General features: G+C 42.8%; 1 protein-coding gene across 1 annotated transcript; it reads right to left on the reverse strand.

The window, feature by feature from the left end:
* Nucleotides 1–4,505: 4,505 nt before the first annotated feature.
* LOC121398925 (cyclin-O protein B-like) lies at nt 4,506–11,385 on the reverse strand. Its single transcript, XM_041578514.1, has 2 exons — nt 8,647–11,385; nt 4,506–4,617 (listed from the first exon to the last, which is right to left on the reverse strand). Exons 1-2 carry the CDS (start codon nt 9,861–9,863, stop codon nt 4,506–4,508), a joined length of 1,329 nt encoding a protein of 442 aa, XP_041434448.1. The 5' UTR covers nt 9,864–11,385.
* Between the last annotated feature and the right edge of the window lie 1,888 nt (nt 11,386–13,273).

Below are 13,273 nucleotides of genomic sequence, written 5' to 3' on the forward strand. Positions count from 1 at the left end.
AGGGCAGGCCCCTTCAATGATGTCCTCAGGCAAGCAAATCCAGAAAGAACTGCGCACCAACCTAACAACCTCCACAGTCAAAACATTCACTGCCGTAGTATTAACTTGCGCAGCATAGAATAGGCCTCACAATTTCTGCTGTGTCACTAAACTGCGTAGCATGAAATAGGCCTCATTAATGGCAGGCTAGAAAGGGCAGGGTGCGCAATTATCCGGCCAGAAAAGTTCAAAAGTATTAGGATCCAGTAGCAAGTAGCAAGCAGTGCTCACAGAACACCACACAGCCATCAAGTACCTGCAGTAAGTCTGGAGCCGGCCGCTCGCTGCAACGTGGCACAGGCCACAACGGAGAAACTGTCACTTCCACAGAAACGAAGCAGGCCCGGACTCCAAATGAACAGTTCCGATATCGGGCAGCCTCCGGTAGGCAAGTACAAGACAGCTAGCCGCCTCCGATGTGTAAAACAGCTCCTCTCACTCCACTTCAGGGTTTTAATTTTTTATTATTTGTGGTTTTTGAGTTTTTTAGCTTTTTATTCAGTAGCTCTTCCATTTTTAATTTCAGCAATCTGGTTGCTAATGTCCGACTTTCCCTAGTAACCATGCATTGATTCAAATAAGATACTGGAATATGAGAGGCCTGAAAATAAATGTGAGTAATAAAAAGTAACAATAACAATGAATATGTAGCCTTACAGAGCATTTGTTTTTTAGATTGGGTCAGTGACCCCCATTTGAAAGCTGGAAAGAGTCAGTAGAAGAAGGTAAATAATTCAAAACTAAAACAAATTAAATCAAGAAGACCAGTTGAAAAGTTGCTTAGAATTGGCCATGCTATAACATCCTAATAACTTAAAGACGAACCACTCGTTTACGGTGGTCATACATGGGCAGATTTAATCTGTTGATTTGCTCCAATAGACTTAGTCACAGTTTATCTGCTTGTGTATTGAACTCTCCAAATGGGCCTACACAACAGCTATCTGTTAGCAACAAAATCAGATCTAGATCAGGCAGGTATAAAAGTCCCATTTGGGTGAGGAGTACACCTGCTCAGTAATGAGGTCCTTGCCCTGATTCCCTCAATATCCTCAATAATGCATAATATCAGGGAAAGATCCATTCATTCTGGGACCTCGTAAAACAAGCAGCTCTCTCAGTATAAGGCCAACTATGGTTTAGGAATCTATGATGTGGTCAGGAGTGAGGACAGAAGCTAAATTCATTACCGCAGATAAGCAGGAGAATCCATGGCTGTTAATTATATAGAGCTGGTCCAGGGAGTTTCTCAGGATGAATATTTATGTTGAAGTTGGGAGGAGTAAGCTCTAGTACATTCCTCAAAACAACAGTATAATGTGCACAGCAAACAGCACAGGGATATCATTCAGGAGAGCACAGCTGCCCACACATAATGAGAACTAAATGAGCCTTATTGGAAGCTGCCACAATGGTTGCTGTGATATTTCTAAGTATTAAATGTTCCCAATAGACTTCAGGGACTGGCAGTCGGTGGGCAAATTATTTTGAAAAAACAGTGTCAATGAATTGGCTCTCTTAATCTGTTACATTTGATTGAGGATACTACTGGACGTTTAAAGGCTCCAGTCTTACACTTGCACATCATGCCCCCCAAACAAATGTATATACCTTCCTCTCCCCCAATTGCGTGTAAATTCCTGGTCCTTCACATGGCAGTGGGCAAGACTTCCATTAGTGCCCGCTGCCATGTTACAGTCCAGGAAAAGAAAATCACGGTAAGTATGATAAGATTTTCCTCAGTCTATCACACTACCCCATTCCTATTCAGCCCTCTCTTAGTCTCCTCCCCAAAGCAGCTTCTCTTTCCCTACTGTCCAGTGCTGATGTTACTGTTCTATCCCCAGCCCCAGGAAGACCTTGTCCCATTCCTAATTCATGCTTTTCTGCCTCAGGTAGTCGGAAATCTACTACTTCATTTTAGGTATTTAATCCCTAACCCTGCCCATTTCTTAAACCGGCAACCAATGACGGTACCAGGCCTCAGTTTTACATTTTGCCACGTCCCCTGCGTCCCTACTTTTTTTTCAAATTTTTGGAAAAAAGTACACATCACCATGGTAACGACATTCTAGGACTCTAACTGATTGGATGGTAAAAGACTAATTGTTACACGGATTGGGCAGTTCCCAATACGTTCAGAAATGTGTGTGTATATGCTGTAGCGGGGCTGCTGGGTGTCTGTGTGGATGATCGATCTGACCCGGGGAACGATAAGGGCTTGGGACATAACAGCAAGCAATGAGGTATAACAAGGGACCAGGCTGCCATTACACCAGCAAGTACAGCTTCCTCATCGCTCTCTGCATTCAATCTTCTTCTGCCCCTGTGTGCCAGGGGATCTCTTAGATATATATAGGTGGTTTAGAACTACAATTCCCATCATTCACCGGCAGGCCTACTCTGCTCCGTAAGGATGGGGGGGGGTTAGTTCAGCAACAGGAGATCCTCGGGTCGTACATTTGCCGCTCTTGCTGCATCCATTGCCTTTGCCCTGCTTGTCAGAGCACAGAGTGAGCTGAGTAGTGATGTGCAGCGGTAGGTTCCTTGTTCTTATGTCATTTCTGTTGGGGCTGGATTGGATTCTCATGACAGAATGCAAAGTAATCGGTAAGTAAATTTGCATTCAGGACAGCAGCCACGAGGCGCAATGTCCCGCCCATATAATGCTCTGATTGGCCAGAGATTGCTAGGTACCTGCTGGTAGAGGGGTCATGTAGCACTGCGATTGGTAAGGGTGCCTGTAGTTCATGGTACTGCCCTTATTAATGTGTTTTATAGACTAAAGGAGGTGACTTTCCTTTGGGCCGGGACAAAAATAAAATATTTGGTGATGGGAAGGCGTGGAAATTATTGATATATATTTGTAGCTTAGAATTAGTGCGCTCTCATCATGTTTATATATGTTTATATTGGTGAGGTCTTGGGAAAATTTGCAATGAAGGCCGAGATAAATAAAGCCTCCAAGGGGATTGTCAAGATAAATGTTGCTCCCAATGTTGTTTGTGATTCCTTGAAGGGTAAATGAAATATGCACCAGATGTTTGAAACCATAGATTCCATATGTTTTACTTCAGCCTGTGGACAAAACCGTTAAAGGGATGGCTCACCTTTCAAGTTAACTTTTATTATGTTGTATTATATTATATTGAATGGCATATTCTGAGCAACTTTGCAGTTGGCCTTTATTATATCTTTTGTGTAGTTTTTGAGTTATTTGCCTTCTTCGGACTCTTTCCAGCTTTCAAATGGGGATCACTGACCTCATCTAAAAAAAAACATGTTCTGGAAGGCTACAAATTATTGTTATTGCTATTTTTTATTGCGCATTTAGGGCCTAAATCACAAGCTAGCTACCTCCAATCAGATATTGGTGTCAGGCTTAATGTCAAGCTGAATGGTCGGCCCCACATGTTTTCACCTCACCAAATCTGGCCATTGTTGCAAATACTTTGGACATCCCTGGACTATAAGGCATAGGTGTAAACCTTTGGCAGACACTTTTTTGTCTTTTGTTGCTATGCACTATTACAAACCAGTACAAACTATGGGGAGCAGGAGACTGGGCTGTCAAGGTTTGCAAAATAGGAAAACTAGGAAAAGAGGAGCCTAAATAATCCAAGTGAATTGACATGACTGGAGAGTGCTATATAGTTGTAATGCTTGCTACTATTCCCCCAGCTTTTCTATTGAAAGCTGTAATGGGCAACTCATTCTAGCACAACACTGTCACTGTATGGTAGTTGTGATAAGAGTTAACAGAAAAGGTATTTGCATTATGAAAATGTATTCCAAACTATTTTCCATTGCTCAAATTCGCATATTTAGTTGTATTTAGTGACCTTATCCTCCAGTGCAAGAAATGTATTTAACACAGAGCTAGCGGTAACTCAGGTCAACACTGTGATTTTTATTTGTTTTCAGGGTTTGCCAATGCCTTTACTAGTTTGGAAGTCAACCGTCTCCAAATGATTTTTTTTTGTTAATCTTGCAAAAGTTAAACCAGTTAAACCCAAACCCTATGACGTCCAGTCGGTAGCATTGTGGCTGCTGGTAGAGTTATCATAGCTGGACAGGAAATCTAAGACCGCTAGGCGGCATAATGGTGAGGTAGATGACAGAATTATTGGCAGAAGTGTGCTGTACACAACATGTGGGTCTCTGCATATTGATAGCATAAAGCGAGTGTAGCCCCGCGTGTGCGCGCACAGGGCCGCCATCAGGGGGGTACAGGGGGTACACCTGTACCGGGCCCGGGGCTAAAGGGGGGCCCGGCTGTGCTGAAGACCCGAAGTCGCGCCGAAAATTGGATGTGGAGAAGTGCAAAGTTAGGGATTATCTGCAAGTTCCACTATCAGTAAACTCAATTTCAAGCTGTGACACAATGCACAACTGAAGTTTTCATCAGCAGTATGAAATTTGCAGACGATCCCTAACTCTGCAATCTTGCCCTGCCCCAGTGCTTTTCAGCCAATGACAGCGTCTCCCTTCCTTATGTCCCGCCCCTGTAAGCACACGGTTCCTCTTTGGGCTCTTTTCTTTATGACACAGAGAGAGTTGAGTGGTAGCATCCTGGAGCTTGCAGAGAAACAGAACATGAGGGAGACAAAGCAGTTATGTGTATGTTGTGCTTAATATTTGCCTAACTATGACTCTTTGTAGTGTCATATATTTAACTACCACAGACCCTGTGTACAGAGTTTGCCTAGTGCTGGTATCAGTAGAAACCTGGATCCTGTTATATACAGTGTGTGCAATGCCCACTTATACAATGATTTTTTTTGTAGGGGGCCCTGGCACTGATAGTTTTTTTTTAACTTATGGGGGGGCCCTGACCACCAATGTTTTTTTAGAAAAACATTTACGGGGCCCCTGGTGCCAATAGTTTTTTTTTTTAACTTATGGGGGGGTCCTGACCACCAATGCTTTTTTATAAAACATTTATGGGGCCCCTGGTGCAAATAGTTTTTTTTTTAACTTATAGGGGGGCCTGACCACCAATGCTTTTTTAAAAAACATTTATGGGGCCCCTGGTGCCAATAGGTTTTTTTTTAACTTATAGGGGGGGCCTGACCACCAATGCTTTTTTAAAAAACATTTATGGGGCCCCTGGTGCCAATAGTTTTTTTTATACTTATCGGGGGGGGGCTGACCACCAATGCTTTTTTAAAAAACATTTATGGGGCCCCTGGTGCCAGTAGTTTTTTTTTTAACTTATGGGGGGGCCCTGACCACTAATGTTTTTTTAAAAAACTTTTATGTGGGACCCCTGTCGCCAATTTTTTTTGTTTTTTAAATTATAAGGGGGCCCTGACCACCAATGGCTTTTTTTTGTGAGTGGGGGGTTTACCATTTTAAGCAGTTGTGTCTTTGTGGACATTTTACTGTGGTGTGGGCGGGATCTGCGGTGGGCCTTGGGGGTGGGCGGGGACCGGGGGCCCAGAAAATTTTGCTGTACGGGGCCCCGTGATTTCTGATGGCAGCCCTGTGCGCGCACAGCCCAGCCAATGGATAACGACAGTCTCCACGCAGGATGCCCGGCTCTCCACACATGTGTATTTGTTGTTGGGGTTGGGGACTGGAGCTGCTGCAGCCACAGACAGATAGAGGAGGGGAGGGTGATATGAAGTAGTATCGGTATCAAGACCAGGAAGAAGAAAGTGACGCAGCAGTGATAGGACAAACGAAGAATCGAAACTGAGCGATAAAACCAGTTGCATTCCTGCCAGAAAGGTCTGCGGATGCTAACTGGGCACAGCGCAGGTGTTCTCTCACATCGAACCCGAATGGCATCTTAGTGTGTCATGTTTGTGTTAGGAAACGTCATAGTCCTATGCAGATATATGTATATAGACCTGCTGATTTCCTCTTATATAATAAATGGGTGACAGGATATATATATATTTCAGTATCTGTTCCATATTGCTGCCTGTCTTAAAAGAGAACACTTGCATAGATTCTAATTAATCTCCAGTTATGGTGACATATAAGGCCCCATATATACTAATGCGTTTGTATTTGTCCCATTATCATATCTGAGATATTGGCAAACATCTGTCATTGTAAAAAAAAGTTTGTGGTAATTTGCATTATCCATGGGTATCGTTTGTCCTCATGGGAAACCGGATGTACTTTGCATTTCTGTTGTAGTCCCATGGCATTAAGGTAAACGTGGCCCTCTGCCACTTTAATTGGAACAAAGTTGGAGCATGCAGCTAGTCCACCAGTAGGTCAGATTAGTGATAGTGACTCCATATAATTATTTTTACCTGTCTAGCTAATCTAGTGACTCCAATTAAGCTTAGTGATGTGCCCTGAACATTTACTTTCAAGGGGTGATCTAATTATCAAATGTTTAATCGAACAGTATACAATGCAAAGCATCATTAATGCTTATCCCACATGGTACATCAAAGCCTTAAAGGAGAAGGAAAGCTACCAAAGCAGTTTATTGCCAATATATTAGTCACACTAGTGCAAGCTATAACACTATATTTAATCTGCAGAATGCTTTACCATTACTATTGTAATTTTAATTTATTTCCATAATGTCATTGCTTGTTCCAGCCGTATCCTTCACCATGATGCCGTCCCTTCACCCATCTCGGCCAGTGGCTTCCAAACTCCCAAAACTGGGGAAGCCGGTTCTCTGTTCAGAGAATACTCGACCCGACAAGGTGAGCCTGGTGATGTTCCTGCTATAGTTCTATGCTTTATTGTGCTATCTACTTAGTTATTATTGGGGTGCTGGGGTTTCTTACCAACATTTGTGTGTACACTCCCCATTCAGGGCCAGGGACTGAATAGTAATATAAGCAATAACAAGTACTAATAATGACGACCACAGATTGTTTTTGGGCTGCTGCAGTTAGTGACCCCTGGCAATCAGGTAGTATTTTAGTTGCAGGCTTGAAAGAAGCAGAATAAGATGGCTAATAATTCAAAAACCAGTGAAAAATTAAGACCAATTGAAAAGTTGCTTACAATAGATCATTATAGGGGTTGTTCACCTCTAAGGTAAGTTTTTGTGATGTAGAGGGTAATATTCTGAAACAATTTGTAATTGGTTTTAATTTTTTATGGGTTTTTGTTATTTAGCAGCTTTAGAGTGTGCAAATTCAGCAATCTGGTTGCTAGGGTCCAAATTACCCTAGCAACCATGCATTATGGATGAGACTGGAATATGAATAGGAGAGGCCTGAATATAAATGATGAGTAATAAAAAGTAGCCATAACAATGCAATTGTAGCTTTAAAGAGCATTTGTTTTTAGATGGGATCAGTTGGTTGTTATTAGGTGTCTGTGCTGCCTTGTTAAAGCACACACTTACACATCTTCACCCGGTTCCTGTTTTACTCTGTAACATCTGTATGAAAGGACTTCACAGGAAAGGATTGTGTGGCATTTTTCCAAATTTAGAATGATAAAAAAATTACAGGCAATGCCCAGTGGGGATTTAGATTTCAGGTTTCCAGCTTGCAGGGTTTTATTTAAAACACATATATCCTTGCTGGGTGCTGTGCTACAACCTAAGGGTACGGCAGGGGAGTATCTATCAGCTAAGACATTTGGATGTGGTACAGCAAATAAGAATACAGGTAAAGGATCCGTTGTCTGGAAACCCATCATCCAGAAAGCTCAGAATTACAGGATATACATAGACTACCATTTTAATCAAATAATTCTAATTTTTAAAAACAATTTCCTTTTTCTCTGCAATAATAAAACAGTACCTTGTACTTGATCCAAACTAAGATATAATTAATCCTTATTGGAAGCAAAACCAGCCTATTGGGTTTATTTACTGTTTACATGATTTTCTAGTAGACTTATTATGGAAAGATCTCTTATCCGGATTCTGGATAACAGGTCCCATACCTGTACAGGTTTTCCAGCGATAGACTGCTGATCAGCAGCATGTTATTGTTCGGTGCAATAAATGCAATTAAATGGTGGCCCTCGTTTCCTTGAGTTCCTTTGTTTGGGACCTCTGAGCAATTGCCTGTCCTGACCTTTTTATTTTCTTTTATTAATCAACACAGTAGGATATAAGCACCAGTCACAGCTCTGCCTTAACACAGGGAAAAAGCTTTACCGAGTACCCAATCCTTAAATAAAGACACGGACAACTGTTCTGAGGTGAATCTGTGATGGTCACAGCTTTATTGTATTTCAGTAATAAGTGTCCCAACAGAACCCACAAAGGGCTGTTTGATCCGAAGGAAGGCAAAAAACCTCACTAGAGGAAAAAATTCCTTCCTGACTCCTTAACGGCAATCGGAATTACTCCCAGGATCAATATGCCCTATTCAGCTTTACCAAAATACATGTATGACTGTATGTCAGTAAGGGTGGGTGTCAGTAAGGGGATGTGTGTCTGTGTGGTGAATGTATGGCTACCTGTTTGGAAACGTAGGAATGTATTGGTGCCTGTAAGGGTGGTTGTATGGATATGTAGGAATGTATGGGTGCCTGTGAGGGTGGTTGTATGGATATGTAGGAATGTATGGGTTCCTGTAAGGGTGGTTGTATGGATATGTAGGAATGTTTGGGTGCCTGTAAGGGTGGTTGTATGGATATGTAGGAATGTATGGGTGCCTGTAAGGGTGGTTGTCTGGATATGTAGGAATGTATGGGTGCCTGTAAGGGTGGTTGTATGGATATGTAGGAATGTATGGGTGCATGTGAGGGTGGTAGTATGGATATGTGGGACTGTATGGGTGCCTGTATTGCAAACCTACCCCTTGATGATAGATGGAAAGGCCAGATCCCTGGGCCATTTCCAAGGGGTCAGAACCCTGTTCCTGCCTGGATGTTTCTGCCTCACCACCTTCGGGTTCTTTCTGGGAGGCGCTTGTCTCCTCTGCTGTTCTTCTTGGAAACACTGCTGGAAGCAGCATGTGTAAAAAGCTCTGCCTGGATGATACCAGAGCGATGATCTTCCCGACACACTCTTCCATTACGTGATCTGGGTATTCAGCGGGATCCACGTTGATGGGTTTGCCTGAAGGGTAGAATTTTATGGCTACTTTCAGGCAGCACAGAGCCATCATGGAGGGTGCATAAGTATAAAACTCATGATGGTGGGTCAGGCTCAGTGCGGCGATGCCTCTAGCAGCCATCAGGACAATGGCTTCTTTTGTCTGATGGGCAGCTACAGGCTTCTTCTGGCTGGCTACTCTCCTGAGGGTGAAATACTCCAAGAAGTCATCGATGGTCGGTGCCGACAGTTCAAAAAACAATCTGCAAATGATGACTCGCTCCAGTTGGTTCATTTCCTTCTTTGTAAAGGTGTCATCAAAGAGTTTTAGGCAATTCCATAGGCTGAATTGCCGTTTGTCCACTAACTTGTAGGCTATATTGAAGCAAGTGGCTCCTACTCTGTTCAGGTCGGTGGTCTTGATGGGAGCAGTGCGGGCAAGAAACCGCTCCAGAAGGTTGACAGTCAAGCACAGAGACCTAAAGTCCAACTTCAGACGTCTGTGTATGAAGACAAGCAGGCTGGTAAACTCATACCATGACGCCAATGTGATTTCTGGCTGACTTTGTAGAAAGTTCAAAGCCATAAATCTCTCTTCAAGGCTCTTGTTGTACATGTAGGCGTCTTCCCCATACTCCTTGAAGGTCTCTAGGCCAATGCCTATGTGAGCTAAGGTGTTCCAAGGCTCATTTTGAAGTGCTGGGTCCCCAGCTGAAGGGTGGCACGTCCCACGTTGATCACCCTGGTGCCTCACCCTTTTGGGATCATGGCAGCACCCAGGGGAAAGAAGTTGTTCTTCTTCGTCTATCTGTCGTCTTCGCTTCCTCGCTTTTGAAATCTCCATGCTCACAATCTCTCTCTTTTTCGCTATCTCTCTCTCTCTCCCCCTCTCTCTCTCTCTCTCTCTCCAACTGTCTCATAAGACTGTTGGTACTAAGCGTCTGTTACTCCTAAGTCACCTCTGCTGCACTTTGATTGGCTGGGCCAGCACGCACTCTGATTGGTTGGGCCGGCGAAAACCGTTAGGTGCCTATGTCCAGTGCAAACCCATAGCTTGTGTTTGTCATTATCCACTATTTCTTTTATTAAAGTGTTTTGTGAGATACAGAAAATGGTATGACTAACTAACTGCCTAAAGTTCCCTTAACTTGACATGATAGCTCTCATTATGTAGGTATTTGCCATGTAGCTGAGTGCAAACTATTGGTTTTAAAGGGGAACTGTAGTGTCAAGTACACCAACATGCCATTACATTATACACCTCTAAAGGAATGTGCTTTAAAAATGTGCATTTCTTACTGCTTTCATAAATAATTCCCCCAAATCTAACTTGAGCCAGCCAACCAACATCTGTACCTTCTGCTGGCTGCTTTCCATGGCTGAATAGGGGAATCCAAGGCTGCCAGCACATTGCACAGCAAACAGCAGTTAGGTTGACCTGTCAGTTGACTGCAGCATATCTTTCCCTGTGTGAAGGCAGGGGAGCTGTGATTGGCTACCCACACACAACAGAAGCTTTGGTTGGCTACCCCTGATTCCTACTGTGTTTCTGGGCTGAGACTGGTACGAGGTGCCCGTCACTATGGGGAGCTCCAGTATAAGTGTCATGTAAGAGATGGAGTGGCTTCTCTTGTACTTGTCATTTTACACAGGAAGACCTCTGTGCATAGAACATGATTGCCTTCTCCAAAAGCAAAGCCCAGAACTCCCAGACTTATAGTATCTTTATCATTTGCAGTACAGGGGATTTCTTTAATATTATAAAACATTTGAGTTGCTCATTGTTACCTGACCTGTATGAGTCGGCCTGCAGCCTTTTGCCTTTACATGGTCACAGAACATGTCAGTGAGGCTCATTTATTAACAGTGGGCAAAACCGCAATAACTCATGGCAAACAATTCAACTTTGTAGGGTCCATTTTATTTATTCCTGAATGTGCCTTTTTGGAAGCTGCCACATTGGTTGCTGTGATATCTCTATGTGTAAAATGTTTCCCACAGACTTGATGGAACTGGCATCTAGTGGGCAGTTGAAAATAGTGCCATCTTGGCTAAATGAATTGGAAAGATGTGATCAAGGAATCTCTGAAACACAGGGATACTAGGGGTTTTTTCTAAGCAAGGAGAGCATGCTTTAAAGTTTTGGTTCACCTTTAAGTTAACTTTTAGTAGGTTATATAATGGCCTATTCTTGATCTTTATTATTTATAGCATTTTAGTTGTTTGCCTTTTTCTTCTGACTTTTTCCAGCATTCAAATAAGGGTCGCCGATCCCATCCAAAATCAAATGTTCAGTAAAGCTACAAATGTATTACATTTCAGATCCTATCCTATTCATATTGCAGTCTCTTATTTAAATCAATGCTTGGTTGCTAGGGTAATTTGGACCATAGCAACCAGATTGCTGCAATTGCAAACTAGAGAGCTGCTGAATAAAAAAAACTAAATAACTCAAAAACCACAAATAATAAAAAATTAAAACCAATTGCAAATTGTCTCAGACTACATCATATTAAAAGTTATCTCAAACAACTCCTTTAAGCAGAAATTGGTTTGTATAACAGAAACACTGTGTGGGATACAACTTTGATTGAGAAGTGTTACTTTGTCTCACCAGCCAAACTATCTGACAGTTCCAGCCCCATTCTTGTGACACCATTTTGGGTTACTATACACACTATCCCTCACTTACAACCCCTAATTGCTTTCTTGCATTATTCGTATAACAAAACGCAGCAGACCCAGTGGCTGCAGGGGGCACAGAGTATAAGAAAACCAATGAGAGTTCATGTTTTTATATTTTTAGATATAGATCTAAAATCCTCTTCCACCCCAAGGTTTTGGTGATGTAAGAGCTTCCAAATAGAGCCCCCTACTTCTGTTTATACCATTTGGTAGTACAGCTTGAAAATGCAGAATGATCTGGAATTAATAGGACCCAGTATAACACCAAATGTAGATGCCTGTGTTTTGCTGACAATTTGCTTTTTTCTGACACTTTTATTTATTTTGTGATCTAGCCAACCCCATCTATTAACTAGTGAGCGAACTGATTCCAGGATGGACCCTGCTGTGTCTCTTGCTTTGATCTGTGGTTTGCTACATGAGGTACATCCCCTTTAATGCTCATTCAGCACTTCTTCCCTCAATCTTCCTGAGGTCTGCCCTGAAACAATCTGGTGTGAGGTGCAGACCAGGGGGTGCAAGTCAGTCCTGTCATTACTATCTGCTATAGGGGAGGGACAGAGCCTTGTTGTGGCCTACAGCCAGGGCCGCTCTTGCCATAAGCCAAGGTAAGAAACTTGCCTCAGGCGGCACGGAGTGACCAGTTACCAGGGGCGTCAAAAAGCCGCCTCTGGTAACTTTAAGAGCCAAATTTCCATTTTTTTAAAATGGAAATTTGGGTCTGCTGGTGCAGTGAGTGCAATAGTGCTGCTTGAATCTGCACCGAGGGGTAAGTAGAAAGTTAGGGGCATTTCCCCCGGGGGCAGCTATGCTGGGGAGGGAGGGGGTTCTACGTGGGGTAGGGGTTTTTTTTTAAACGGTTGAATTCTCCTTTAAGTTAATGTCATGCAATGCAGCTAGTCAGCTAATGAGGTAGGAGCGTGTAGGCATTAGACTTGTGTATAGAGTGGAGGTGAGTGCCTATAGAGTGTTATTACTAATGCTCCATAGGATCATTACCTCTTCCTCGTTGATGGAGGCAACATTAAATTAGCTAATAAGGAAATGCAATCTGTTTGGGGACCACATCTGACCTATGAGTAACCAGCCCTGTTCCTTAGGGAACTATAGCCTTTGTAGACCCCTGTGCCTCCTCTTTAACACCATATTGTATTCTTCTCTTTGTTGAATCAAGTCTCCTGCCATGCTTGTGTCACATAAAGATATCTGTGGAATATCCATGCCATTGTATTTCACACCAGCCTGTATTTATTTTGGATTGTAGGCAGCGCCAGATTGAAAATTGAAGCACCCCATGGCCAGTCAAATTCGAATTGATTCCCTCCTCGCCCCTGCTTGCATGCACAGGAACTGCTTGTGACATGTGACCATCTCTTACTCCCCTTAAACTTACCACCCAACTGTCCTGTTTTCTTATGGGGCAGTCCTAATTTTGACAGCTCAGCCAGCAGTCCTGGATTTTTATGAAAATGTGCTGTGTTTCTCTTTGATCTCCTGAACTGATGCCAAAAAAAGATTCTGATACTAAATTAAATAAGAGGCTTTTGTCAGAGAGCACAGAATACTCAG

This window comes from Xenopus laevis, chromosome 1S (assembly GCF_017654675.1).
Source record: "Xenopus laevis strain J_2021 chromosome 1S, Xenopus_laevis_v10.1, whole genome shotgun sequence".
Lineage (NCBI taxonomy): Eukaryota > Metazoa > Chordata > Amphibia > Anura > Pipidae > Xenopus > Xenopus laevis.

Excerpts from the sequence above, each read along its gene's own strand:
- LOC121398925 (XM_041578514.1), bottom strand. The coding sequence starts at position 9,863 with ATGGAGATTTCAAAAGCGAGGAAGCGAAGACGACAGATAGACGAAGAA. Across the intron at positions 4,618-8,646 it reads CCTACATATCCAGACAACCA|CTCCAGGATGCTACCACTCA; the intron begins CCCTTACAGGCA and ends TTTCTCTGCAAG.